The sequence below is a fragment of the Tachysurus vachellii genome, chromosome 25 (genome assembly GCF_030014155.1).
Source record: "Tachysurus vachellii isolate PV-2020 chromosome 25, HZAU_Pvac_v1, whole genome shotgun sequence".
Lineage (NCBI taxonomy): Eukaryota > Metazoa > Chordata > Actinopteri > Siluriformes > Bagridae > Tachysurus > Tachysurus vachellii.
This window is the reverse complement of record NC_083484.1, coordinates 2,267,501-2,295,000: the sequence shown is the minus strand read 5'-3', so window position 1 is coordinate 2,295,000 and position 27,500 is coordinate 2,267,501. Positions and strand designations below refer to the sequence as shown.

General features: G+C 40.9%; 5 protein-coding genes across 9 annotated transcripts in view; 2 read left to right on the top strand and 3 right to left on the bottom strand.

Annotated features, from left to right (window-relative positions):
- The window catches only part of apoob (apolipoprotein O, b), a 54,673-nt gene extending 52,921 nt beyond the window's left edge, over nucleotides 1-1,752 (bottom strand). The window contains exon 1 of the mRNA XM_060862144.1: nucleotides 1,749-1,752. The gene's annotated coding sequence lies outside the window, so the exon portion shown is untranslated. The remainder of the gene's footprint in view (nucleotides 1-1,748) is intronic.
- The window catches only part of zgc:112408 (uncharacterized protein LOC550260 homolog), a 6,042-nt gene extending 3,253 nt beyond the window's left edge, over nucleotides 1-2,789 (top strand). The window contains exons 2-6 of the mRNA XM_060861131.1: nucleotides 1,111-1,180; nucleotides 1,260-1,342; nucleotides 1,442-1,645; nucleotides 2,103-2,237; nucleotides 2,410-2,789. Of these exons, the coding sequence (XP_060717114.1) occupies nucleotides 1,111-1,180; nucleotides 1,260-1,342; nucleotides 1,442-1,645; nucleotides 2,103-2,237; nucleotides 2,410-2,598 (681 nt within the window). The 3' untranslated portion in view covers nucleotides 2,599-2,789. The remainder of the gene's footprint in view (nucleotides 1-1,110; nucleotides 1,181-1,259; nucleotides 1,343-1,441; nucleotides 1,646-2,102; nucleotides 2,238-2,409) is intronic.
- A 1,610-nt stretch (nucleotides 2,790-4,399) lies between these two features.
- On the top strand, nucleotides 4,400-10,811 carry lipib (lipase, member Ib). Its single transcript, XM_060861786.1, has 10 exons — nucleotides 4,400-4,514; nucleotides 6,356-6,732; nucleotides 7,746-7,854; nucleotides 8,182-8,283; nucleotides 8,386-8,475; nucleotides 8,571-8,738; nucleotides 9,510-9,599; nucleotides 9,688-9,796; nucleotides 9,881-10,054; nucleotides 10,324-10,811. Exons 1-10 carry the CDS (start codon nucleotides 4,400-4,402, stop codon nucleotides 10,409-10,411), a joined length of 1,422 nt encoding a protein of 473 aa, XP_060717769.1. The 3' UTR covers nucleotides 10,412-10,811.
- A 171-nt stretch (nucleotides 10,812-10,982) lies between these two features.
- On the bottom strand, nucleotides 10,983-20,449 carry zgc:112982 (uncharacterized protein LOC503771 homolog). 3 transcript variants are annotated; one of them, XM_060861179.1, is made up of 11 exons: nucleotides 20,311-20,449; nucleotides 18,751-18,794; nucleotides 18,094-18,612; nucleotides 16,487-17,515; nucleotides 13,175-13,344; nucleotides 12,957-13,083; nucleotides 12,237-12,294; nucleotides 12,016-12,146; nucleotides 11,838-11,925; nucleotides 11,636-11,744; nucleotides 10,983-11,519 (listed from the first exon to the last, which is right to left on the bottom strand). In XM_060861179.1, exons 2-11 carry the CDS (start codon nucleotides 18,786-18,788, stop codon nucleotides 11,506-11,508), a joined length of 2,283 nt encoding a protein of 760 aa, XP_060717162.1. In that variant the 5' UTR covers nucleotides 18,789-18,794; nucleotides 20,311-20,449; the 3' UTR covers nucleotides 10,983-11,505. The 3 variants fall into 3 exon arrangements, with proteins under 3 accessions (XP_060717162.1, XP_060717161.1, XP_060717160.1); XM_060861178.1 differs by lacking the exon at nucleotides 20,311-20,449 and adding an exon at nucleotides 18,970-20,265 and having other exon boundaries at nucleotides 12,016-12,140; XM_060861177.1 differs by lacking the exon at nucleotides 20,311-20,449 and adding an exon at nucleotides 18,970-20,262.
- A 1,624-nt stretch (nucleotides 20,450-22,073) lies between these two features.
- map7d2b (MAP7 domain containing 2b) overlaps nucleotides 22,074-27,500 on the bottom strand; it is a 19,354-nt gene continuing 13,927 nt past the window's right edge. For all 3 annotated transcript variants that reach the window (XM_060862207.1, XM_060862208.1, XM_060862209.1), the window contains 6 exons: nucleotides 27,382-27,486; nucleotides 27,104-27,154; nucleotides 24,654-24,717; nucleotides 24,359-24,539; nucleotides 23,794-24,030; nucleotides 22,074-23,025 (listed from right to left, as the gene is read on the bottom strand). In XM_060862207.1, coding sequence (XP_060718190.1) covers nucleotides 23,802-24,030; nucleotides 24,359-24,539; nucleotides 24,654-24,717; nucleotides 27,104-27,154; nucleotides 27,382-27,486 — 630 coding nt within the window. In that variant the 3' untranslated portion in view covers nucleotides 22,074-23,025; nucleotides 23,794-23,801. The remainder of the gene's footprint in view (nucleotides 23,026-23,793; nucleotides 24,031-24,358; nucleotides 24,540-24,653; nucleotides 24,718-27,103; nucleotides 27,155-27,381; nucleotides 27,487-27,500) is intronic.

Below are 27,500 nucleotides of genomic sequence, written 5' to 3'. Positions count from 1 at the left end.
CTTACAAACCGAAGTGTTTTCTCAATCCCTTCATCCCTTCACTAGATGTTGGACGGTCGAAGAGTTTGGGTTTCTGTGGGCTTCTTCTCACCGCTCTGTCTTTTCTGTTCATTCTCATGACCTTCCCAGTTTCTGTGTGGTGCTGCTTAAAGGTAAGATCACAGCATATTGTTGTTATTTTTTAATTTAGACATCTTTCTTATTTTTATTGTATAGGTTCTTGGATGGGGGGGCACGTTGGTTTAGTGGTTAGCACGTTTGCCTCCAGGGTTGGGGGTTCGATTCCCGCCTCCACCTTGTGTGTGTGGAGTTTGCATGTTCTCCCCATGCCTCGGGGGTTTCCTCCGGGTACTCCGGTTTCCTCCCACGGTCCAAAGACATGCATGGTAGGTTGATTGGCATTGCTGGAATATTGTCCGTAGTGTGTGATTGTGTGAGTGAATGAGAGTGTGTGTGTGTGTGTGCCCTGCGATGGGTTGACACTCCGTCCAGGGTGTATCCTGCCTTGATGCCCGATGACACCTGAGATAGGCACAGGCTCCCCGTGACCCGAGGTAGTTCGGATAAACGGTAGAAAATGAATGAGTGAGTGAGTGAGTGAGAGAGAGTGAGTGAGTGAGTGAGTGAGTGAGTGAGTGAGTGAGTGAGTGAGTGAGTGAGAGAGAGTGAGTGAGTGAGTGAGTGAGTGAGTGAGTGAGTGAGAGAGTGAGTGAGTGAGTGAGTGAGTGAGTGAGTGAGTGAGTGAGTGAGTGAGTGAGGGTTCTTGGATGGTAAATCAGATGGTTATAGAATATAACTAGAGAATTTTAATTCTCATTCATTCGCATTAGGTTCCCTTTTTGAGTCTGGTTCCTCTCAAGGTTTCTTCTTCTTCCATAAGGGAGTTTTTCCTCAGGCTTGTTTATTAAGAATAAATACAAACACATTTAAATATAAGTCTAATATTAATCTTAAACTTATGTCTAATATTAATCTTTGTATAATAATAAACTTTTTTGTATAAGATTTCGTATGATCTGTAAAGCCGCTTTGAGACACAATGTTTATTGTTCAAAGCGCGATGCAAATAAAATTAAACTCAATTGAATGTAAATTCTGTTTGAATAAAAGATTGTGAAGGAGTACGAAAGAGCGGTCATCTTCCGTTTAGGGCGACTCCTTGGCGGAGCAAAGGGACCCGGTGAGTTCAAAATCGATCCTACAAATACATCACTTTAATGTAAAAGTTCCTAAACTTTTAATCCATCTTTTTTTTTAAGGTATATTCTGGATCCTTCCATGTGTGGACACTTTTCGCAAGGTTGATCTGAGGACGGTGTCTTTCAACATTCCTCCTCAGGAGTTGAGTATCTTTGAGTCCTCGAGAGAAAGTAATAACCCTGATATAATAATCGATTTGTGTTTAAATTTCCGGCTTCTGTTCTTCTTCTCCTCGCTACAGGTGTTGACCAAAGACTCGGTGACCATCGTGGTAGACGCTGTGGTGTATTACAGAGTCTTTAATCCCACAATATCTATTACTAAAGTAGAGGATGCGAATGTGGCTACGCAGATGCTGGCACAAACCACTCTGAGGAACATGCTGGGCACCAAGAGCTTGGCGGATATTTTGCGAGACCGGGAGGAGATGGCGGAACAGATGGAGGTACAGTAGGAGATACACACACACACACACACACACACAAAAAAACACTGTCTTACTGTTGATTAGTTTCATTTCTTTCCATTTGATCTCACTACAGGACATGACCACATTCAATGCTTAATCTTGTAACTTTATTTACATTTACAGTTAGGGCATTTGGCACATGATCTTGTCCAGAGCAACTAACATTTATCTTTTTTTTTTATACATCTGAGCAACTGAGGGTTAAGGGCCTTGCTCAGGGGCCCAGGAGTGGAAGCTTGGTGGCCCTGGGATTCAAACTCACAACCTTCTGTTCAGTGGTCCAGCACTTTAATCACTGAGCTACCACGTGCAAACATCACGATCAAATTTATTCACATTTGAACGTAAATTACAAGAGTGCACGCGCATAATAGCTTTATAACATTCATGTAACATTCATATCATCCGTTGCCGCTTTTTTTTGTTCTGACAGGAAGTGCTTTATTCTGCGTCTAAAAACTGGGGGATTAAGCTCGAGCGGGTGGAGCTGAAGGACGTCAAACTGCCCCAGACGTTACAGAGAGCCATGGCTGCTGAAGCGGAGGCCACCAGAGAGGCTCGCGCCAAGGTCGGAGTTCACGCAGCTCTCTGATTGGCTGATAACATAATCTATGGAAGTGGATGCTGACTAATTCAGATAATTACCCTTTAGACACAGATTCCTATCATTAATATTAGAAACAGACTTATTAGAACAAACGTGCTGAAGTCGTAGACTACTTCCTGTTCGTCTCGTACAGGTGATAGCTGCTGAGGGAGAGATGAAGGCCTCGTGCGCGCTGAAGGAGGCTGCAGACGTCATGTCCGAGTCTCCGGCTGCTCTCCAGCTGCGCTACCTGCAGACGCTGGCCGAGATCGCCACAGAGAGGAACTCCACCGTGGTCTTCCCCATTCCCATGGACCTCATTACCAGCTTCATGAAGAAGTGACCACACACACTGGAAAATCTCTAAAGTCTCTAAACTCTCTACAGTCCTGGTTTATTATTTACACTAAAGCCTATGTGGAGCATCAGTGGGACATCATATGACATGCTGGGGCTTATGGGTAATGTAATGAATTCAGCATAACCATGACATTTATATTGTTTTTTTTTACAGACTGCACAAAATAATATATAAACTTATAGTTAATGCGAGTGTACTATAGGTGTACGTTAATATAAATACATGTACATATTCGATCGGAGGTTGACTTTGAGTAATCGAATGTTAAATATCAAATTCTGTATAAATATTGTGTAACTGAACATATAGAACAATTTATTTATTTATTAGTAGCGGAAAATAAAATTCAGCTCCAAAGTACTTGGAGTGCACTTCGTTAATCCTTTGAAGTTGATGTGATTTGATGTGATTTAATAAACCTTTATTATGTTTGTATATGTTTATTAACATGTTCTAGACGTTTCTGTAAGCACTATAAGCTCAGCCAACTTGATTACGTTTAATTCACCGCATTTTATTTACAACCTTTCTGTGCATTTAGCTTAAATATACATACAAATATGTCTGAGTACTTTCTTATCCTCGGACATTTCACCGGATCGAACACCGTATCAACTTAATGGAGAAAAAAAAAAAGCACCATGAATTTGAGCTACAGTGAAACAAATAACATTCAAATCTAAATTAGAAATTGTTTCTGATGTCTTTGAAAAGAATTATTTTAGTGGTTTAGATTTGATCTGTTCTTCAAATCTCTGAATAATGAATTGGATGAGTTTTAAACATACATAGTAGAGTTTTCTACTCTGTCTACAATCTATTAAAAAATAAATAAATAAATAAATAACCAGGGGAGGCACGGTGTCTTAGTGGTTAGCACGTTCGCCTCACACCTCCAGGGTTGGGGGTTCGATTCCCGCCTCCACCTTGTGTGTGTGGAGTTTGCATGTTCTCCCCGTGCCTCGGGGGTTTCCTCCGGGTACTCCGGTTTCCTCCCCCGGTCCAAAGACATGCATGGTAGGTTGATTGGCATCTCTGGAAAATTGTCCGTAGTGTGTGATTGTGTGAGTGAATGAGAGTGTGTGTGTGTCCTGTGATGGGTTGGCACTCCGTCCAGGGTGTATCCTGCCTTGATGCCCGATGACGCCTGAGATAGGCACAGGCTCCCCGTGACCTGAGATAGTTCGGATAAGCGGTAGAAGATGAATGAGTGAATGAATGAATAAATAATTGTAAATTACCTTTTCTAGAATTCTATAGTTTTATGAAACCTTTGAGATTGATGGAGAAGATGGTGATGGACCAGACTTTCAACTCTTACTCTGTCCTAGACATGAACTTGAAGTTGATCCAGAGTGGACAGGTAGGACACGCACACACACACACACACACACACACACACACACACACACACACACACACACACCATCCTCCACCAGTGGTTTACAGAGAAATTTTTCAAAATCCTCAGCAAGCAGTGTACGGCTCTGTGTAGGATTACGATTATATACTAGATTATCAGATTATCACTTCTAGTAAATCTAGTGATCACTTGAAGGCTGCAAAAACACACGCTTCAGAAATTCAAAAGAACAAATAAATTATGAAATTTAAATGATAAAAAAAATTTAATTAAGTGCCTTTATTAATTACCTCAGAGTCTTCTAATGCACTTAAATCCCGAGGATTATGAATGTTCTGATGTCCTCCAATCAGCTTTATCCCTCCCATCAGCTCCAACCTTCCAACCTTTCTGGTCCGTGCTTTACTATGATCCCTCATTATGTCTCTCGGACACATCCAGCTCACTGGCCTGTCGTTCTTTTCATCTTTTTGTCCGGTAACGATGGCTGTTTTGTGGTTTATGGTTCTGCTGGGCTTCTTCTTGTTTGGCAGAGGTAAGAGACGAGACTAGCTGGTAGTTTGATTGGATAGTTTAGTGCATCTGATGTCATTTCAAGATCAGAAGAGTTTCTATGTAGTTTCACTTTAACTTTAACATATTCATTTATGCTCAATTGTTAGAGGTGGAAAGATCACCAATACAGAGTGAAATCAGTACAAGTCAGTATGTGTGTGAACTGTAAATAATTACATTTTCTGTCTAACCTTAATGAACAGAAGCAGTGTGTGAGACAAGGGAAAGCTTGTGAACTAGCAACAAGCTAGCCAGCTAACACTGATGATAAGAGCCACGGTGAACCTTCTCAAACCAGTCAACTATAAGATCAGTGTTACAGACGTATGGTGATTGATTTAAAGCAAATACAGTATGACCATAATGTCATTTAGAAGTAGAGAAAACTCTTGTATTTATAGTTAACTGTGTGTGTAGACATGTTCATATGATGTCACAGGCTGAACCTGGGACTGAGAACATCTCTGAGTTTAGTGTTTTCTTCCTAATCGGGGGTCAGATATGATTTAGATGAACACAACATTACTATGCACTGTAATCACCTTTGACTACTAGTAGGTCAGGGAGAGAGAGAGAGAGACAGGGAGAGAGAGAGAGAGAGAGAGAGAGAGAGAGAGAGAGAGAGAGAGAGAGAGAGATGGTGAGAATAATCTCTAAGAGAGAGGTGGAATAATCTCTTTTTATAGCACCGTGATCCAATTGTACCTCTTACATGAACTCTAAATACAGGTTAGCTCATCTCTACAGACTGAGGTTCGCCCATACAGCATCGTGGTGTTAGCATTACTCATTCCTATCAAAACAGTAGCAAGGAGAATGTTGTGATGATCGAATGGCAGGGATAAAGAAACTGGGTCACGGGGTTTAATCCGTGGTTTAAAACATTGCGTAATACTGAAACAAACAAAACAAAAAAAACATCAGGAGAAAAGAAACAAAAACACTTCAAGCCTGATTAGATTATTATTAATATTATTATTTTTTTAATAATTTTTTTATTATTAAAACTACAGTCATTTGGCACAACCAAAAGTACAATTTTATTCAGCTTAAGCAACTATTAGTATTTTACTACCTTTATAGATAACATGGAAAATATGTAGAATTTCTTTTCTGGTTGTTTTATAGAAACAATGGATTTATTATGAAGTAGTGGTTTAAACCATGACCTCAGCACAAATGACTGAAAAAACCTCATTAGAAAATCACAGCCTTCCAGTTCCTGAAGTGTTCATTGTACTGTATTTGATTGAGTCTTTTATCAGCCATTTTGTACACACTTTAAACTCAACAAGCTAGCTAGGAATGCTAATTTCCAGTTGCTAATTTTGCTACCGCTAACTCTAATCGAACTGCGGTTTTTCATCCGAATCTTATACAAATCCTCCTTTACAAGTCTTCCGAACTAATGCACCTTTATTAAATTATATTAAATGCTAAACCCTGAAGGGATTTTTTTTTGTAGTCAATAAACTCTGTCTTCTCTGTGCTCAGAGTAGCCAGTGATCTATAGACGATGGCTTGTTGTATAAAATATGAATTTTTTCAGAAAAACAGCAGTGAGTTTTCATCCAAGATCCTGAACTTCTCATATTATTACATGTTGTACAGTATGTTGTTATGCAGAAGGTCTTGCTATGACAGAAAGGAAACTAGGCTGAAAAATAGGTGTTTGGTAAAAAAAAAATTTAAACAATTAAGCAGAAAAAAGATCATTTGTTTGTGACTTTATCATGTAATCAGTAAGATAAACCTCAACTCAGAAGATTTACTTGTTGACACTCATTAGTCATTATTAACATTGTCGTCTGCTCTAACCAGGCGAAGACAAAAAGTGTGACAACTTTTCCGACGTAGATTTCCATGAAGCGTTCATCGGAACCAATCTATATGTGCGCCTGCTCCTGTACACAAGTGCTAACCTGGACTGCGGCCAAGAGCTTCCTCACTACAACTTCACCACAGTGCCGTTGTTCCTTGTGACCCGACCCACCACCTTCGTCATCCATGGCTACCGGCCCACCGGCGCGCCTCCCATCTGGATGGACCGGCTCACACGGCTGCTGGCCGAGCAGGCGGACATGAACGTCCTGGTGGTGGACTGGAACCGTGGAGCCGCAAACCTCAACTACTTCACCGCTGTAGCAAACACACGGCACACTGCTGCCAACATCACCGCCTTCATACGCAGGATGACTGTGAGTCACAGGACAGTCCAACAATCAACACGCTTCATTTCATCTCATTTAAAACTCACTCACTCATTCATTCATCTTCTACCGCTTATCCGAACTACCTCGGGTCACGGGGAGCCTGTGCCTATCTCAGGAGTCATCGGGCATCAAGGCAGGATACACCCTGGACGGAGTGCCAACCCATCACAGGGCACACACACACACACACACACACTCTCATTGTCTCACGCAATCACACACTACGGACAATTTTCCAGAGATGCCAATCAACCTACCATGCATGTCTTTGGACCGGGGGAGGAAACCGGAGTACCCGGAGGAAACCCCCGAGGCCCGGGGAGAACATGCGAACTCCACACACACACAAGGTGGAGGCGGGAATAGAACCCCCAACCCTGGAGGTGTGAGGCGAATGTGCTAACCACTAAGCCACCGTGCCCCTCCCTCATTTAAAACTAATAACAAAAAAAAATTCATTACATTTGGTCTTACTGCTTGGTCTTAGTGTCTACGGCGGCCATGTTTCATGTGTTCCATGACAGGTGGCAGAATCACCACTAATTAAGAGTTACCCAGGGCCTCTTGGTTGTTTGAATAACCTTCTGTTTTACCCAGCATTGACTTTTACTGGACAGCCTCCTTTTTGGCACATATATATATATACATCCATATATTGGAGATAGGAGTTTACACAGACTTTTAGATGCTACCGCACCTATAATATAAATATATGTATATCAGTAAGCGATATAAGGGGGCACGGTGGCTTAGTGGTTAGCATGTTCCCCTCACACCTCCAGGGTTGGGGGTTCGATTCCCTCCCCCTTGTGTGTGTGGAGTTTGCATGTTCTCAACACGCTTCATTTCATCTCATTTAAAACTCTCTCTCACTCTCTCAGGCTCCCCGTGACCCGAGGTAGTTTGGATAAATGAAAATGAGTGAGTGAGTGAGTGAGTGAGAAAGCGATATGGTGGTAAGGTGTGTGTTTGTGTGTGTTTGTGTGTGTGTTATTTAGGATGAAGGGGCATGTCTCGACTCGATCCATCTCATAGGAGTGAGTCTGGGTGCACACGTGGCTGGGTTTATCGGCGCTATGCTGGGAGGTCGAGTGGGACGGATCACAGGTGACATACGAAAACAAATCAACACTCACTATTCAGAGAAATGACTTCTCAAACTTATCCAACATGTCTGGAGTTGTGTATGTGAATACCAGACAGGAAATTTAGCATTTGCCTTCAGTGATACCGTATAGGACGTGACATGATTGTGAGGAGTGGGCGGAGCTTCAAGTCTTCATCGTAGTTGCTCATTTGCATATAATGTGGTGTTCACAAGCTGACAAAAACTAATAATTAAAAAGTCCTGATACGTTTTTGGGACGTTTCCATAGTTTCTATAGTCTAATCGTAATTTCTGTGCACTGCTGACTAAACACTGTGTATGCTCAGGTCTGGACCCCGCAGGCCCCATGTTTGCAGGTGTGTCTCCAGAGGATCGTCTGGATCCGACAGACGCTCAGTTTGTAGACGTCTTACACACAGACATGAACTGTAAGCACCTAAACTACAGAATGAATACAGAAAACTTCCAGAATTGCGATAGAACTAATGGTGTTAATGAAAACACTTTTCCGGTTGCGTTTGTCTTGACAGCTTTCGGCCTCAGAGGAGCTGATGGTCATATTGATTTCTATGCCAACGGAGGTCTCGATCAGCCTGGATGCCCCAAAACCATCTTCTCAGGTCAGTTCATACAAACATTCCAGTTGTATTTAAAGCTAGAACCTGTGGAATGTATAACCATGATATTGCAATGTTGTTTACTCTCTCCTCTTTAGGAAAGTCCTACTTCGTTTGTGACCACCAGCGCTCCGTTTTTCTCTATCTGTGCTCTCTGAACCGAACCTGTCACCTAAACACTTATCCTTGCTCCTCCTACACTGACTTCATCGATGGCCAGTGCTTGCAGTGCGAGGCATTTAAACCAGCATCCTGTCCTGTTCTGGGTAACGCAAACATCCAGCACAACACCACAGCTAACATACAGATGGGTGACACTCACTCACTCACTCATCTTCTACCGCTTATCCGAACTACCTCGGGTCACGGGGAGCCTGTGCCTATCTCAGGCGTCATCGGGCATCAAGGCAGGATACACCCTGGACGGAGTGCCAACCCATCGCAGGGCACACACACTCTCTCATTCACTCACGCACTCGCACACTATGGACAATTTTCCAGAGATGCCAATCAACCTACCATGCATGTCTTTGGACTGGGGGAGGAAACCGGAGTACCCGGAGGAAACCCCCGAGGCACGGGGAGAACATGCAAACTCCACACACACAAGGCGGAGACGGGAATCGAACCCCCAACCCTGGAGGTGTGAGGTGAACGTGCTAACCACTAAGCCACCGTGACCCCCCCGTTGGGTGACACATTAAGGGAAAATCCATTAGGAAGTGTATCAGCGTGAGCCACCAGGACAGCCAGGATGTCACTGGGACTGAAGAGCAATGAACAGTGTTCTACCATGATGATGATGATGATGGAGGTGTTCAAATTGGTTTGAGATCTGGTGGGTGTGAAATCCTGCAAGATACCACACCCACCAGAATAGATACTGTATCCTCATTGGATGAAACTGACCAATCAGATAAACTACAGATAATTAATAACAGAGCCATCGATTGTCCTATTATTTGTCACCCATCCATAAGTGCGCATTAACAATAAAAGTGACTTAACGATATATGATTTGTATTTTTTTTCTCTAGGATATGACTTAAGCCAGTGGAGGGACAAACTGTTAAAACTAGGACAGACAAAGGTCTATTTCTCCACCACAGCAGAGCCACCGTACAGGAGTGAGTTTACAGAACTGATATCTGACCTCTTGATAAAATCCCATTTGAATCATGAGCAGGAGCATTTTTTTCTTTCTGCATGTGACAGAGACGAGCTACGTAGTGGACGCTGTTACGTGGAACCAGTACCTGCGATGGGGGACAGTCGTCCTTCGCCTTCACGGTGGCCAAAACGTTACAGAAGCGAGGATCGACCAGTAAGTAGCCCTACATTTAAATTGATTTACAAGATGATGGCGTTCTTCCTGCAGTTCATGACAAACCTGTCTGTTGTTTATTAGTAAGCTGCTTCGCTTTGAGCGACACACCACCATGCGTCTGCTCGCACAGTTTGACGAAGACTTGTATCCGGTTCAGAAGATCTCCTTCCAGATCGTCACAGGAAACGTGATCGGACCTCGGTCTAAGTTTCGCCTTGTCCGTATTATGGTTACGCCGCTAGACCTGCCAGAGAGGTGAGCGCCAAATGCAGGCCACTGCACTCAAGTGGTAATTGAGAAGAGTTTTAAGTGCATTTTGAGCATTACAGCTTAAGAGATAGAGATTCAGAAGGACCCGTGAAGCTAGAGATTTCTGATGGACTAGGACGTTAACTTTAGGCAACGTTAAACGTTTCATTGTGTAATCATTGTGTAGTCTTTGTTGGTGATGTACGGAGTAACAATAATATATCATGTAAATGTCCAACGTTAATCGTGTGGTCTCGCTCTTCCGTCTCCTCCAGACCTCCGATGTGCCGTTATGACCTCGTCACGGAGGAGAACGTGGAGGTGACTTTTAAACCGCTGTCGTGTGACGAGTCTCATCTGTAAGCCTTCAGACGTTACGTCAGAGCGGAGGAGCGCGTGTCGTCTGGCGATGAGGCACCGGAGAGACGTCGTCTTTTATTTGGATCTTCTTGTGCCTACAGACATTTTCTCCATTTCAACACTGTAGAAGTTTTTCTTTTCTCCACCTGTAAACTTTGTTGTTTTTTTTCATGAATGAAACATTGATATTTTCTGTAAGGGAAGATTTTATTTCTTTATATACAGAGGATTTATTCAGATTTCATAACTTGACCAAGTGACTCTGACAAACTCGCTCTTGTGAACACAATCCGTTTAAAAAGAAGGATTTCAAAAAGTCTTCGCAGCTCCAGCCATGAACCTTCTGATCTCTGGTAAAAAAAAAAAGTAGAGGTCATGAACAGCATCACTCCAAGCTGTGTAACGTTCCTGTGCATGTTCTCCTCATGATCACATGGGTTTCCTCCTTCAATGTTATGGACTGATTCTGACGAATTACCCCTATTAAATATGACCCAGTGCTTACTGAAGATGAATAAATGAGCAAGTGAGAGAATAAAAAAAAAAAAAAACCAGCTCAAACAGACGAACCACAGTTGGTTATTAATTATTTATTTATTTATTTCATACAAAACTATATGTACAACTTCAGATGAAGCTTTTCCGACATAAACACGGATGTTTTACTTAAAATGGATTAAAAGACAGCGAACGATAAGGCACAGAAAGCACCTCGATGAAATATTCCTCATCAAAATGAATTGTTTTAAAAGTTTCTGCATATTAAACATTTTGGCGAACATTATTAGTGAATAATTTGGTGAATATAACTAACGTATCTGTGAACGTGTCCTACGTTAACGCTGCACATAAAAATGATGTGTACGTCATATGGATTTAAATGAAGCTGAGCATGTAATGGTTAAGAGAGGAGATAAAAAATAAAACACTACGCCGATCAGGATTCTCTCGAGACGCAGATGAACGATGTGTGAAATCGTTTTTATTTATGAGGACGTACAGTGAAATTTCACATAAATGACGGAAGCCTTTCATGTACAAAGCTTTGAGAAGGTACTGATGTTTACGATGCAGGAGCTTCACTTCTGTCCCGTTCCTCACCACCGGGCACCTGGAAGACAAGCTGAATGTTACAGGCTGAAGGGTTTTGTTCCAGTGATGACGCTTTAGAGAATTCCTGAGAGTGAATTTGACCCTGCGCTTGTTTGTGTACACGTCATTCTTTACCGTCATTTGTGCTCTTCTTCATGCGCGTGCCGTGCCGATTGCGGGCGCGTTTGAAATTCCGCCTGGGGTTGAAATTTTGAGCGGGTCTTTTCTGACGTAGTTCGTCCTGCTGCAGAGATGCAGAAAAACACATCAGTGCTCCAAACATCTCAAATCGTTCAACCAGCCTGCATCAACAAGTAGAACTGTTTGTTCCACTCACCCAGAGCTCCGGTGGCTGAGGAACCTCCTCGTCCCATGATGCTTCACGAGGGTCTTCGTCGACTGCGTACGCAGACTCGTTCTCCTGACTGAGCGTCGACAAAAGTATATATTAAATAGTTTAAAGAAAAAGTTAACAACAACCTTTAATTAAAGCCATAAAGTGTAACGTGTGGTACCTCTGAGGCGGTATCTGAGAGAAACTCCCCCCGGCGATAGTGATCTTCACACCTTCTAGTCTCTCCAGTCTTTTCCTTTCCAGGTCATGCCTGAGATCACCAGGAGCAGGAACGTGTGGCTTCCTCTGTGACTAAAACAAGGATTTTGTGACGTGACCGATGACTCGATCTAATGCCAAATCATTGGGATTATTTATGCAGATGGGACTCGAGGATTTTACCTGCATCTGCTCAATTTTGCAGAAAATCTGTGTGTCTAAAGACGTGGAACCGAGTGGCCTGCAGGATTCAGGAACACAACGAAGATAATGTTTATTTTTGGTGAATTTATAAGGCTTCATTAAAAGACACTTTAGTATCTCATATTTGATCCCTAGCCCAGATAAAATGCAAGGGTTGCGTCAGGATGGGCATCTGGCGTAAACCTGCGCCAAAATCAAATATGTGGACCAGATGATCCACTGTGTTGAACCCGAACGGCGAGCAGCGGAAAGAACGACGTCATCGAAGGCAGTTTAGCGCAACGTACCCCTTGGTTTGACTTGGGGATGAACCGAGTCTAGGACTGTCTCATAAGACTGAACTGAGATTACTGAGTAATCGCAGATACTTAAACTACCCACTTTACTACTACTACAGGGTGACAGACATGAATAACATGAAGCTCAGTTCTGAAAAGTTCGTACCGTTGTACGATATGAACCTTTGGTGTTGTTACGGAAGATGCGGTCTAACATCTCTTCAGAAAAGCAGATTAAAAGTTGTGTGTCTTTGTCTAGACTGCTCAGAATTCACTGAAGGAATAGTGTCACAATCACCATCATAAAACAATCTCATCTAAAGTTCACTCCAACCTAAACCTCACTACTCAAGAGTGTCTCAACATTGTGTTTATGCTGTAACATGATCACTGGCTCAGTGGCAGAGAACATGGTGAATACCTGTTCACGACAGGCCCGGCGCCCTCCGTCTCCTGCTCTTCGTCTGCAAACTCGTCCGTCAACGAGTACTCTTGTTCGTTAGAGAAACGTGCGTTCAGTGTGATGCCTTGGCCCTGAAAATAATTTTCTAATGAAAAGGGAAAAAATAAAAAAAATTCAGCCAAATCATCTAATGCCGATTAACTGAAAGTGACTTCATGAACCGAACTCCATCTGACCTTTGACATGATGCACCAAAGTGATTATCTCTTGGGCGAAGGTCCCAGAGTGCATCGCCGACTCCCTGAACGTCCCAGAATGCTCCAGCAAAGGCAGGAAGTCGAGACGCTGTCGACCCACATTGACCAAATCAAGTGATAACTGCCTTTCATTGGAATAGCCTAAGTGGCTGCATAAAGGATTGGGGAAGGCAGAGGATGAAGATCGCATCACAACATTCAAACGCATGGCAAGTTTTATGAACCTGGGAACGATGAAATTCACAATTGACCCTTCATTAAACTCTTAGCTAAGAGGCACAATCCGTAACTTTTAGCTTTTTAAAAGTCTGTACGCTACGTGGAAGCGTAATGTCGCCCAGTTTCCAAACCTCAGACGCGTGAGGAACGGTCTGGATAAACGTCATGCAGGATTGCTTTTAGATTACTTTCGATGACCGCGACAGCAGTGTTGTTAGCTACGACTAGAACTAGCGGTAACTCAGGCATCCGCACACGCTCCTGTTTGTATACACCTCAACCTCGTGCACCTCATGCATCACAACCCAGAGGCGTCACCTCGACACGTCGAACTCGACGCGTCGGACGAGGCGAGGAGGGGACGAGAGGTGTTTTGAATAAGAAGATATTTTTTACTTTTGGTGTAGAGTCATGTCGCTGAGAAGACGAGATCAGTGAGTGACTGTTACACACACGGTCAGACACAGGGTTTAAATACCTTATATAAAGGCTTGTAATTACCCGCTTGGTACACGGGGCATCTAATGAAGAACCCCAGTCTTAAAAGCTGGTCGGATGTACCGACAGTAACCGATTAGTGAAAGGCTTAGTGAAAGGTCAATAGTCCCAAACAGATTTAATCCTTAAAATCCTGTTTCTTAAATTAAAACAATTTTAAGTCGCCTCATTCACAACTACATCCTCAATTAGGATGTTTTCTCTGTTGCTTAGAATTCAACTCCAATCGACTTTGAAACCAGATTATTGTTCTTTAAATGTGATTCATCGTCTAATCTACAACTGTTGGAGCACGTTGGGTTTTTCCTCAACGCTCTACAGAGTAACGACTACCAGAACACGAGACGAAACCCTAAACCACCCTGAGGAAAGAAAGCAAAGGGTGTTAGGTTTTTTTTTTTTTTTTTTAAAAGAGCTCAATAAGCGTTTGCTGCCCCCCTGAGTGTGATGTGAAAAGTTTCAGCGAGTGCATGCAAGCAAGAAAACATTAGAAACTCACTCTCTCCACAGGGTGTATCTAAAAAGCAGAGGTTGACTATGTAAGTTTCGTTTTTTTACTCGATTTTAAACTTGACGTTTTATCGTGTTTACGTTCTCTTTAAACCTTTGCTGCTTTTAAAGTACACCACTGGGTCAGAAATGGATGGTATAAAGTTCATGCCTCTTTTTCACTCTCCATTTTGTTCCTTGGTTCCATCCTCCGATTAGCCGTGAACTCTGATGAGATCCTTGTTAGTCGACTATAACGCAAATGTAGAGGCTTTCAGATTTAGGAGGATGGTAGAAAAAGTCCTGGGATAAAAAAAAAAAATAATAATTGTTCGGCGATTTCAGAAATATCGTCTTTTTGTTGAAGAAAATCTAGTCTAGTCCAAGCACGCTTCTCTTGTTCCTAAGTTCAGAGATGAATGATTTGGAAGAATTATCCCAAGAAGAACCCTCAGGCTTATAACCAGACACGTTCTTGAGCCATCGTTCTCCATCCTTCCAGATGGATGCTTGATAGATTTGTTTTTCCTTTCATGAGATGACAGAATATGTGTTTGCTTCTTTACCCTCTTCTCTGTGAGGATCTGAAGTGAAGTTCATCCATCTTGTGACCACTCGGGGCACAAAAACTTAAAGGAGCCAAGCCTTAAAAAAAAAATCCATGTTCTTCTGCAAGCCCATTTTTCCTGGCTGGACATTGGAACATTTTTGATAAAGTAGATCCTTGAAATCTTACAACAGTCCAGTGCAGGATACTGCGTCGGTGACGAAATGGTTGCGACATCCACAATTTCATAAAAATAGTTCTGTTGCAGTAGATACAGTAGATTTCATCCCTGTGTTTTCATTCAGAAAATAAAGGTTTCTTCTTTGCCTTGATGTTTAAAACAATGCCTTGAAATTAAAGTGATGACCTGCTGGTGGTATCAAAAGCTTTTGGTTTCGTGGTTCAAGATCAGCCCGGAGATGCACATCTCCATCAGGTTCCAGAGATATCCGGAGAAGTTGTGGCGTTCACAAAACCAAGCACTGGACTTACCTTCAGTCAGTATCGCTCAGCAAATGGTAGCATGCAAAATGTTTCAACTGTGGATACTGGTATTTTGGTGAACGTACCGTCTTCGCTTTCCTCTTGAAATGAGCTTAATAACCCAACTCTTACCACAACCATCAAAACACGTGTCTTTGTACGTCCCCAAACATTGGAACTTAATGTTAATGTTAACGCAGCGGAAAAGTGTGAAGACTCGTTCCCTCGGGCATTAGTAGGCAAATCCAACTGCTATCTTCAGAATGTTTTCACTTTCGGGTGAAATTTATCAACCACTAATTTGGTTCTACTCAATTCCTTAACTTCAGACAACTTGAGCATCCACCTCTTCATTGTAGCTGGTGTTAATCGTATGCAATTCAAACTTCTTCCCCCACCTTTGTCCAAAACTTTTGCCAGTAACGTTGACAAAATGGTTCAAGTGTCTCACTTGATGATCTTCCCTTGACCTCTTACTCTCCATCAGTAATGTAGCCAGTTGCTCTGCCACGGTAAAACTCTTGAACAAGCTTCATAGCATGTTTTGTTAATACCTGTGTGAAACTCTGGACACCGTCCACACAAGTTGGTAGCAGAGAGACAGGATACACGATATACGAAGTCCGACCACATCCAGCCGATAAAATACCCGGTCACATCGGAAGGGAACAACCCTGGTGATGTCACCATCTACATACAACCACCTCTGGATGGAACATAAAAAGGTACTAGAGACCCTTTCTGGTCCAGAAAAACGTGTCCTTTCATCTTGTGCGCTGATGGAGGAGTCTGAAGTGATCCAGTGCACCACCCACATAAGGACTTACGTGCATCTATTTGAGAAAAATCGCTTGACGGTCTGATGAGAAATCTGACGTTTCCACTGGCTTCCTGAGTCCTATAAAAAATACCCAGATTTGTAATGATGCCCAAGTCCACATAATGGGTTTCATAGAAGAGCTTCTGTCTTCTTTAAGATGCAGCTTGTTGTGTATCTGGAAAAGAGGCATGAACTTTTAACCATACCCTAGTGTACTGCTGTGGCGATACTGTACCTGCTGTGGCCCACAGGACGACTCATGTCCACTTTGATCTTGAGAGTCTCATGACTGGCAAAATCCATTCTAGCTCCAGGATGACTCGGGTTCCTATGTTGAGGATCTCCTTTCGGAACATTTCCTTGCCCCAGCACACCACCTCTAGGTTGCGTCTCTTCCTCCCAGTCACAAGTGTAAGGTCTTGCCCGATTGCTCTCATCCATTCTGAAGTCACGATCGTCCGCTGCCCTTTGTCCATGGGGCGCTCTTAAAAGTGATTCGACCCGAGGCGACTCCTTCTGGTGTCGCATGCCTCGCAAGGGACTTCCTCTTACAGCCGAAGAGAATCTTGCGTCTTCCCTTACGTGATAATTTGATGGACCACTAGGACTATCGTGGGATGTTCGTGGTTGATGGTTATAATCCCTTCCAGGTTTATAGAATTCGTTGTTCCTTGATGATTCTCTTCCCAGTGTAGGATCTCTGCCCCTTTGTGGTTCACTGCTTTTTGGATAATCTCTGTCTCTTGGTAGATGATCACTGCTTCTCGGACCATCAGAGCTCCTTGAATGGTCTCTGTCCCTAACTGGACCATGGCTCCTTACATGCTCCTGGTGCCTGATTGGACCACTGCTCCTTGGGTACTCCCGGTCCCTACCTGGATCACGGCTCCTTGAATGCTCTCGTTGGGCAACTGAATCGGGGTTCCTCAGATGCTCCTGGACTCTAACAGGGTCACCAATTCTTGTGTGCTCTCTCTCCCTAACCGGATCACGGCTCCTCGGACGCTCTCGGCCCCTACTCGGATCATGGTTCCGTGGATCCCCTCGCTCCCTTGCTGGATCACGGCTTGTAGGTCGCTCTCGTTCCCTACCTGGATTGTGGATCCTGGCATCATGCTTAGGGATTCCATGATCATGCTCAACTATAACAGGGGCACAATTTGGGCTCAAACCCCTGTGTGACACAGTATATTCCTCCTGCGCATCCAAATCTTGGAATCGTTTAAAATGTAGTTGATGCTCCGTATAATTTGACTTCAGTGACCTGTGTTGGAAAAGCAAGTACATTATGTTCAACATTAAAATAACAATAATAATAATCATCATAAAATATTTAACAATTAAAAGCTATGCTTCCTGATCAAGTACCCATTCAAACGCTAGTCAGAAGATGTCTGGAAAATGTGGTAAAGGTGGGGCTGTGGTAGCCTGGTAGTGGTTAAGGTGGTTAAGGTGTTGGGCTACCAATCAAAAAGGTTGTGAGTTCGATTCCCATGTCCACCAGGCTGCCACTGCTGGGCCCCTGAGCAAGGCCCTTAACCCTCAAATGCTCAGTTGTATAAAAATTAGATAATGTAAGTCACTCTGGATAAGGGGTGTCTGCTAAATGCTGTAAATGTAAAATAAATAAATAAATAAGTAAGTAAATAGATCTAGCTTTTACAATTTGCATAGTGCTGCCTGGTGATCAGGAACAGCATTCAAAAGATGAACAAACTACTTCAGTTTATCGGGTTATGTAATAAATCATTTATTTTCATACTACATCTAAAAGCTAATGCTTCCATAACTGAATCCATGTTTTCTCCTTTCCTTCACTTCAGCAGATCAGTGTTCTTGTACCTCTCACTATAGGAGCTTCTTTCATATTTATCTTCGTGTTCTTCATTATGATATCGATGTTCCATTCTGTCGTTTCTCTTTCCTTGTGAGTGCCTGGGACTGGAACTTCTTGAATAGCGTCTGTCTACGTGTGCGTCATCATGCTCGTTCCTCCTATGGCCTGGAGACTGAATCCTCTGATGCGTTTCCATGCTGTAGAGTAAAGCTTCTGGAGAAGACAATCTCTCCCTGGGAAGCTCTCTCGGAGAGCGTGCCGAGTCCTGGTTAAAAGACTGGATGCCATCCTGTGAGTGGTACCTCATGGAAGAAGTTTTCCGCTTTTCAGCACGACCGATGGCCTCGATGAACTTAGCCCAGTGGTCAACCTGTTCCTCTGCTTGAGAGGAACCGTTATCCCAGCGTACGGCGCTTTCCGCGTTTCTGTTGACATTTTCCGAACCTCTCCACAGATCAGAACGCACCGTCGCATGGTACTGCTCACCGTAATATCCATCTCGCCTTCCGAGCAGAGACGAGGTTCTGTATGAACGAAGTTGTTGGCAATTAAAATAATGAGCAAAAAACTAACAAACCAACAAAAAAAAACAAAAAAAAAAAAAACGCACAAGATCACACTAATGCAATTGTAATTAGTTCAAACTAATTCAACCCAAATACCTTGAATGCAGAGGGGATCTCGAACGTTGCCGTGACATTGTCACCTTAAAAACAAAAGAATGTGAGCCACACGACCAGGTGATATAAAAGAAAAAGGTCTAATACACAAACCATGACGTAGTACTCGACAAATTAAAAAAAAGAAAGTCACTCTCGGCAGTGTAAGCTAAGAGCGAGCCACAAACAGCAGTGTTAAATGAGGCGGCATGCTGAAAGTACCTGTGTCTGTTTCTCATCACACATCAAAACCAGTTGTGTATAACTGAGGGCAGGAGAAGTTGAGATTGATGTGATGGATAAAACATTAGAACAGCGATAAAACAGTATGACACGGTATGTACCGATTTACATTAAAGAAATTAACTCAATATTCACAAATAGTTTACGTTTAAAAATGTGCTGCGGTTTGTCAGCCACACAAGATCACGGCTTGCCCGAGCCATCGGGGTGCCAATACTTTTTTCTTGACAAAAATAAAAAGATCATCAAATTGAAAATTCTTTCAAACAGATTATTTTTATACAACAAAAATATCAAATTTGTGAAGGAAAAAAAGCCTCTATGGGTTAAAGAGCTTAATTAGATTTTAATGAGTTTTATGATCCGTTGAATCCGCCCCGTTTCCATCCATGTACTCAAAGCCCCACAAATTTTTTACGACGAATTAACTTCCACAATTTATTATCAAATTCGGTCAAGTCACTTTCAGGTGCACTGGGACATTCAACCCCTTGAAAGCACGAGTACACTATATACTCATATATAACCTTCTCCTCAGAATGGGAAAGGGTTTTTGGGGGCGTGGCCATCAAATGATTGACAAGAAGAGATCCTAATTCTAATCCTAATTCAAATACACACTCTGGACTTGAAGGCAGGTTTATGTATCCTGTATTATTATTATTATTATTATTATTATTATTATTAATCAGTCACATAATACTTTTGTTCTGAGACAACAACAGCTTAAAGGCTTTTTTTATTTTTTTTTACTTTTTAACATAACTTTCAACATAATTGTACGAGTGAGGAATATAAAATAAAAACGTATCATGATTTCCACGATATCACAGAAAAACATTCTGTGACTTAATTTATCACGATATTGATCGATATACTGATTTTATTACCACATCGACCTAAAGATCCGATGTAATGGATACATGGATAACTTTGGAAACAGGACTAAATAAATAAAAGATTTGTGAATTCTATTTTTAATGAATTGTATTCCACGTTCCCTTATAATAAAGTCCTCTGTATAAATAATGTGTCTATAAAAATATGATAAAATAAAATAGAAATCTCGATGACAAACATAACGCTGCTACTTGACCGGATTTCAGTAATGAGTGAATAAATAAAAAAAGATTATAAGTGAGTAAAAAAAAATGTTGTTTATTGTCCAGATTAGACTTAAAAACCTTCCAGTTAGCAAACATACAGATACAACAGAAAGTGAGACATATTTAAACCAAAGCTATGACAGTAGGCCTCATACACTTAGCATTAGCATTAGCATCGCTATTAGCATTAGCGTTAGTTAGCTTTAGCTCTTACCCTCTGCACTTCACACGGCTCAGAATGTTAGAAGACGAAACGTCCACCAAAATACCAGATTTCAGCACATTGTACGTGAATGTGACGTGAGTGGAAACTGACGTGTTTCTGCCGCTAATAAAATGTAAAAGTGCAGAAAGGTTAAGTAAAGTGCGCGTGAGGTCTTCAATCCAACACACGCAAGGAAGCGTGACCCGGAAGTACATCACCAGACGTGCTTTTTTTACTAGTTGGAGAAGAAAATAAAATTATATTAATAATATTCATATTAATTCGTATTATTATATTATATTATATTATATTATATTATATTATATTTCCTGATGTCCTTTCAGCCATGCTTGTAACTTTACTTATATAAATATGCAGAATTTCAACAACTCGGTTATTTTATGACGTTTTTTATGTTCGTTTTGTTTTTGTTCTAATTTTTGCTTCAGTTCCTTGTTAACATTAAAAAAACTAAACAAAACTTTCTTTCTTTCTTTCTTTCTTTATCTCTTATTTCCTTGTTTACCTCTTAAAACTGGTGCAACAACAACAACAACAAATTAGCATTAAAAAATTGCCATGTAAAATGTTGCATTGATGTAATCATACTTTTCTGTGCAATTATAACATTTCTAAATATATTTATTGGCACAGTGTGGAAAACCGCACAAATATATATATATATATATAATAAAAGCTTTATTACTATCCATATGTATTCTCTTCAGCTTCGACTTGCTTAATAAACACCTGCAGAATGACAGATAAGAGGACAAGTCATTTAATTGTTTTTTCCTCCTCTTTATCTGTTTTAATTTGTTTATGTGTTCATAATTGTTACGTATTTCTCTCATCCTTGTCATAGACTATTTAACAAAGAGCATTTTGCATAGAATTATAACCGACATAGAAATACGACTTTAAACCTCCTGTTTAGACGAGTCAAAAGATGTGGAGCATGCAGTGGATCCTGAGAGTATCAAAATAAAAGAAGAAGAAAAATCAGCCTTAAGTAATTAAATATTTGACCAAACAGAACTCAACATAAAACTAAACTTTCCTTCTCTCACTGTACGTTTTCTGTAAGTTCTCGTTGTTGTACTTCTTTTTTTCTTGTATTTTTCCGGCATATTACAGAAACAAAAATTCACCATCATATGGCTGAATAATCGTATATAATAAAAAAAAGTATATTTTTACATAAATAATAAGAATAATGTAATAATGTATATAATTAGGCCTTTACTCAGTGCCACAGTGTAGACCGGCAGTAACTGACTGTAACTCATCTTCACAAGGACCAGATAATATTTGTCCATTGGTCCGCTGGTGGGGGGCACGGTGGCTTAGTGGTTAGCACGTTCGCCTCACACCTCCAGGGTTGGGGGTTCGATTCCCGCCTCCTCCTTGTGTGTGTGGAGTTTGCATGTTCTCCCCGTGCCTCGGGGGTTTCCTCCGGGTACTCCGGTTTCCTCCCCCGGTCCAAAGACATGCATGGTAGGTTGATTGGCATCTCTGGAAAATTGTCCGTAGTGTGTGATTGTGTGAGTGAATGAGAGTGTGTGTGTGTGTGTGCCCTGCGATGGGTTGGCACTCCGTCCAGGGTGTATCCTGCCTTGATGCCCGATGACGCCTGAGATAGGCACAGGCTCCCTGTGACCCGAGGAGCGGTAGAAAATGAGTCACTGAGTTAGTGAGTGGTCTGCTGTTGTCAGTGACGTGTGTGTGTGTTTTTTGAAACACGTTTAATTAAAGACACAGAGAGCATGATGTGTGGCTCAATCATTTTATTGTTATTTCAATATCCCAGGTATTTTTCTTGCAATTCCAGAGCATTTGATTCATGCACCATTTATCACCATGAAGCGACTAATTTACGTGAGAATGAGAGTGAAACAGATCCTCAACTGAAATGCTATAATCCTATTAGTCCTCAACGCTTCTAGTTCATCAGGATCGGTACACTCGAGTGCCGGACATGTCACTCCGACCTGTACCACTGCGCTCACATGCAAAGCTGGATCTCACCTCCTGAAAATGCAAAACTGGTAGCAACAGAGCCGTTTAACAAGATAACACACACATACAGTATTTAGCCTAACGGAGAGCTTTAAAGTCGGGAGGTTTCCCGTAGAGCTGTAGCGTTGTGGTAATATTTGCTCACGTGCTGTTTCAGATTTCCACTTTACCCGGTCTGCATAGTTTCCATCTTTACGAAGTCTTTCTTTTCTTTTGTTGGTTATGAAACAAAGCGTACTATAGCGTTCAACAGTTTTACGCTCGCATGACTGAACCCCGACACATGACACGTCACACACACATATATATATATACACACACACACAGTCAGTTTGCTGGTCGTTTCTGCTCTCACAGCAAAACTGTACAAGGCTCGTTTACTAGGCTCACGCTACGGTGTGTTCACAGGGATATAAAGATTACTATGGCTGCAAGAGGCGCAATACAGTTGCTTTCCCCAGCAATTACTACAGTGAAATATGTTGAAATGGTATATCTATGAAGAAAAGGCAAAGCTTCTTTTTTTTTTTTAAATTATCATTATTATTCTACATATTATAACTACTTGATTCAGAGCTCCTTCCTTTTCCCCCAGGATGCACATAGGTTTCTCGTGGAGGAGCTTTTAAGAGCTGTAACAGAGGCACGACAGACGAAGGTCAAATCCCAAATCGTTCTTCAACACAGCCATGACGTCACTATACCCTAAAACAAAAAGGTCCAATCAGAAAGAGGCACAAAGGACGGGGCTTAGATGTATAATAAATCTCAGACATAAGGATACAACAGAAAGCTAATAAAATACAAAATATATATTAAATTATACACAAAAACATACTGACTTTGTTAATATAGTATCAGCCCTATAAAGTGCGCCAAAAGGGCACAATGACTGAATTTCTAATGTATTAAATTTCACCTAAACTAAACTTTACTGCCCCGTGGCTTTATTAATCTAGAAACCCCAAATAATTTATTTATCCGTTTCAGGAATTTCTTTAGTCCCGTAATTCTTTGTTTGTATGAAATAGATAAATAAAAAGAGTCCTTATATTAATATCATCATATATAAGGTCATCTATTGAATAAAATGGCAGAATAATAGGATGCGCTGCATCAAGTGCTATTTTATAAGCCACAAATAAACCAAATTTTGCAGCGATAAACGTAATAATAGAATTCAAGATCTTTCATATCGCATTGTTTGTTTTAAAACGTTCTGTGTTTGTTACAGTATGCTGTATTACATTTGACAACAACAACAAATAAAGCTGTGTTCTTCTTTCATCTGCAACTCGCCTCAGACTCTAGAACAATCTGGCAACCTTTGGGGGTGTGAACATCTGGCATGTGATTTGCATAATCGCATGTCTGTACCCTGAATATTGATGTAATTGGACACACACACACACACACACACACACACACACACACCCGGAAAAAAAAAAAAAAATAAACTCTTTTTGTGATCACCTGCTGAACTAGACTGTGAGCTTATCCATGCTCGGCCCCAGACTCTGGATGAGCGCTGAGTCTGCAGCGGCGTTGCTGAAGCTCTGGATCAGGTTTTTGTTGCAGTCTCCGGCTTTAGGATACGCAGCCTGTCCGGTGAGATGCAGGAGATCCAGTGCCTCTGGGTTCCTCGTGAGGATCTCAGAGCTCTCACTGACAGGAGAGTATTCCTGCATCAGCTCATCTCTAGACACCGGACTGAAAGAAGCCGCGAGCATTAATCATGAGTAAAGAAGAAAACACTTGGGGGTTTTGAGATGTTAGAAGAAAATAATCGACATATCGACGGCGATTTAGCAATTAAGACGATTCGACTTATTGATGAACGACATCATTTTTTATTACAAACCTATTTATGATCAGCTTCGGTTTATGTGCCACACACGTCTGCCGTACGCGTGACATTATACTATACTAGCTGTTACTATAGCAACGGTAACATATTAGTATGAGTGTATTGATATGAATCCTTAATTTAATTCTGCACTGCTGCAGCTTCATACTTGTTCCCACGGCGACATAATACCTGACATCCATGGACTGGACGCCATCCGACAGATCGTCAGCCGCACTGCACTTAGCCTCCAGAGGCTGTAGGTTGATGACAGGTGAGCCAACTGTGATGGATGAAGGGAATTCACTCTTAAACTCGCAAAAACTGGAGCTTCCTGAGGACCTGATGGAGGGACCGTTAATCTGGCCAGCATCTAAAAAAGGCTCTGTGTTACTCAATACTTCAGACATTAAAACAGTCATCATGTCTGGGTATGTTTCATTAGCTGCTGTACAATAATAATAACCCCAAATCTCTGCACTCTCACCTGCAGACTCCAGGACGGAGACTGATCCGATCACGGAGGTGTTGGACTCAATGTGCGTTTCATCCTTCAGTTCAAACACAGAGAGTCTTTAAGTTACTCAATTTCACTTCTCACCCGCATTCTTACGTGTGTGTATATGTGTATACATCTGTGTGTGTTTATATACTGTATGTGTGTGTGTGTATATACATCTGTGTGTGTTTATATACTGTATGTGTGTTTATGTGTGTGTTTATATACTGTATGTGTGTGTGTGTATACATCTGTGTGTGTTTATATACTGTATGTGTGTGTATATATACATCTGTGTGTGTTTATATACTGTATGTGTGTTTATGTGTGTGTGTTTATATACTGTATGTGTGTGTGTATACATCTGTGTGTGTTTATATACTGTATGTGTGTTTATGTGTGTGTGTTTATATACTGTATGTGTGTTTATGTGTGTGTGTTTATATACTGTATGTGTGTGTATATACATCTGTGTGTGTTTATATACTGTACGTGTGTTTATGTGTGTGTGTATACATCTGTGTGTGTTTATATACTGTATGTGTGTTTATGTGTGTGTGTTTATATACTGTATGTGTGTGTATATACATCTGTGTGTGTTTATATACTGTATGTGTGTTTATGTGTGTGTGTTTATATACTGTATGTGTGTGTATATACATCTGTGTGTGTTTATATACTGTACGTGTGTTTATGTGTGTGTATATGTGTATACATCTGTGTGTGTTTATATACTGTATGTGTGTTTACTGTATGTGTGTGTGTATACATCTGTGTGTGTTTATATACTGTATGTGTGTTTGTGTGTGTTTATATACTGTATGTGTGTGTATACATCTGTGTGTGTTTATATACTGTATGTGTGTTTATGTGTGTGTTTATATACTGTATGTGTGTTTATGTGTGTGTGTGTATACATCTGTGTGTGTTTATATACTGTATGTGTGTGTGTGTATATACATCTGTGTGTGTTTATATACTGTATGTGTGTTTATGTGTGTGTGTATACATCTGTGTGTGTTTATATACTGTATGTGTGTTTATGTGTGTGTGTTTATATACTGTATGTGTGTGTGTGTATATACATCTGTGTGTGTTTATATACTGTATGTGTGTTTATGTGTGTGTGTTTATATACTGTATGTGTGTGTGTATATACATCTGTGTGTGTTTATATACTGTATGTGTGTTTATGTGTGTGTGTATACATTTGTGTGTGTTTATATACTGTATGTGTGTTTATGTGTGTGTGTTTATATACTGTATGTGTGTGTGTATATACATCTGTGTGTGTTTATATACTGTATGTGTGTTTATGTGTGTGTGTTTATATACTGTATGTGTGTGTGTATACATCTGTGTGTGTTTATATACTGTATGTGTGTTTATGTGTGTGTGTTTATATACTGTATGTGTGTGTGTATATACATCTGTGTGTGTTTATATACTGTATGTGTGTTTATGTGTGTGTGTTTATATACTGTATATGTGTTTATGTGTGTGTTTATATACTGTCTGTGTGTTTATGTGTGTGTGTATACATTTGTGTGTGTTTATATACTGTATGTGTGTTTATGTGTGTGTGTTTATATACTGTATGTGTGTGTGTATATACATCTGTGTGTGTTTATATACTGTATGTGTGTTTATGTGTGTGTGTTTATATACTGTATGTGTGTTTATGTGTGTGTGTATACATCTGTGTGTGTTTATATACTGTATGTGTGTTTATGTGTGTGTGTTTATATACTGTATGTGTGTTTATGTGTGTGTGTTTATATACTGTATGTGTGTTTATGTGTGTGTGTTTATATACTGTATGTGTGTGTGTGTATATACATCTGTGTGTGTTTATATACTGTATGTGTGTTTATGTGTGTGTGTTTATATACTGTATGTGTGTGTGTGTATATACATCTGTGTGTGTTTATATACTGTATGTGTGTTTATGTGTGTGTGTTTATATACTGTATGTGTGTGTGTGTATATACATCTGTGTGTGTTTATATACTGTATGTGTGTTTATGTGTGTGTGTTTATATACTGTATGTGTGTGTGTATATACATCTGTGTGTGTTTATATACTGTATATGTGTTTGTGTGTGTTTATATACTGTCTGTGTGTTTATGTGTGTGTGTTTATATACTGTATGTGTCTTTATATGTGTGTGTGTGTGTACATCTGTGTGTGTTTATATACTGTATGTGTGTTTATGTGTGTGTGTGTGTGTGTGTGTGTACATCTGTGTGTGTTTATATACTGTATGTGTGTTTATGTGTGTGTGTGTGTGTGTGTATACATCAGTGTGTTTATATATGTTTGTGTGTGTGTGTGTGTGTGTGTGTATACATCAGTGTGTTTATATATGTGTGTGTGTGTGTGTGTATACATCAGTGTGTTTATATATGTTTGTGTGTGTGTGTGTGTGTGTGTGTACCTTTGGCTCAGTGTCAGTTTTTCTTGTCCTTTTCATGATCTCCTCAATGCGCTAGATGGAGAAACAGAACAGTTTGTATCTCGATGTGTAAATCCTGCTTAACTTTAACAGCACGAACGATACTAAAAACAACAGATAATCGATTAACTATTAATGCGCACTCTACAAAGTGAGGACTCGGTTCCTGGTAACCGAGCAACACATTTAATAACATCTGAGAAGTCTGGAGTGTAAAGCATGTACATGCACAGTGGAGATTTATTTCATATGATAAAAACCTTCTTCCTCTGCAGTCTCTCTTGCTCTTCCTGCAGTTTTAGCTGCTCTCTTTCCTGCTGCTTCCTCTCAGCCTCCCTCTGCACCCTCTGCAAAGCCTCCTCCCTCTGTCTCACACACA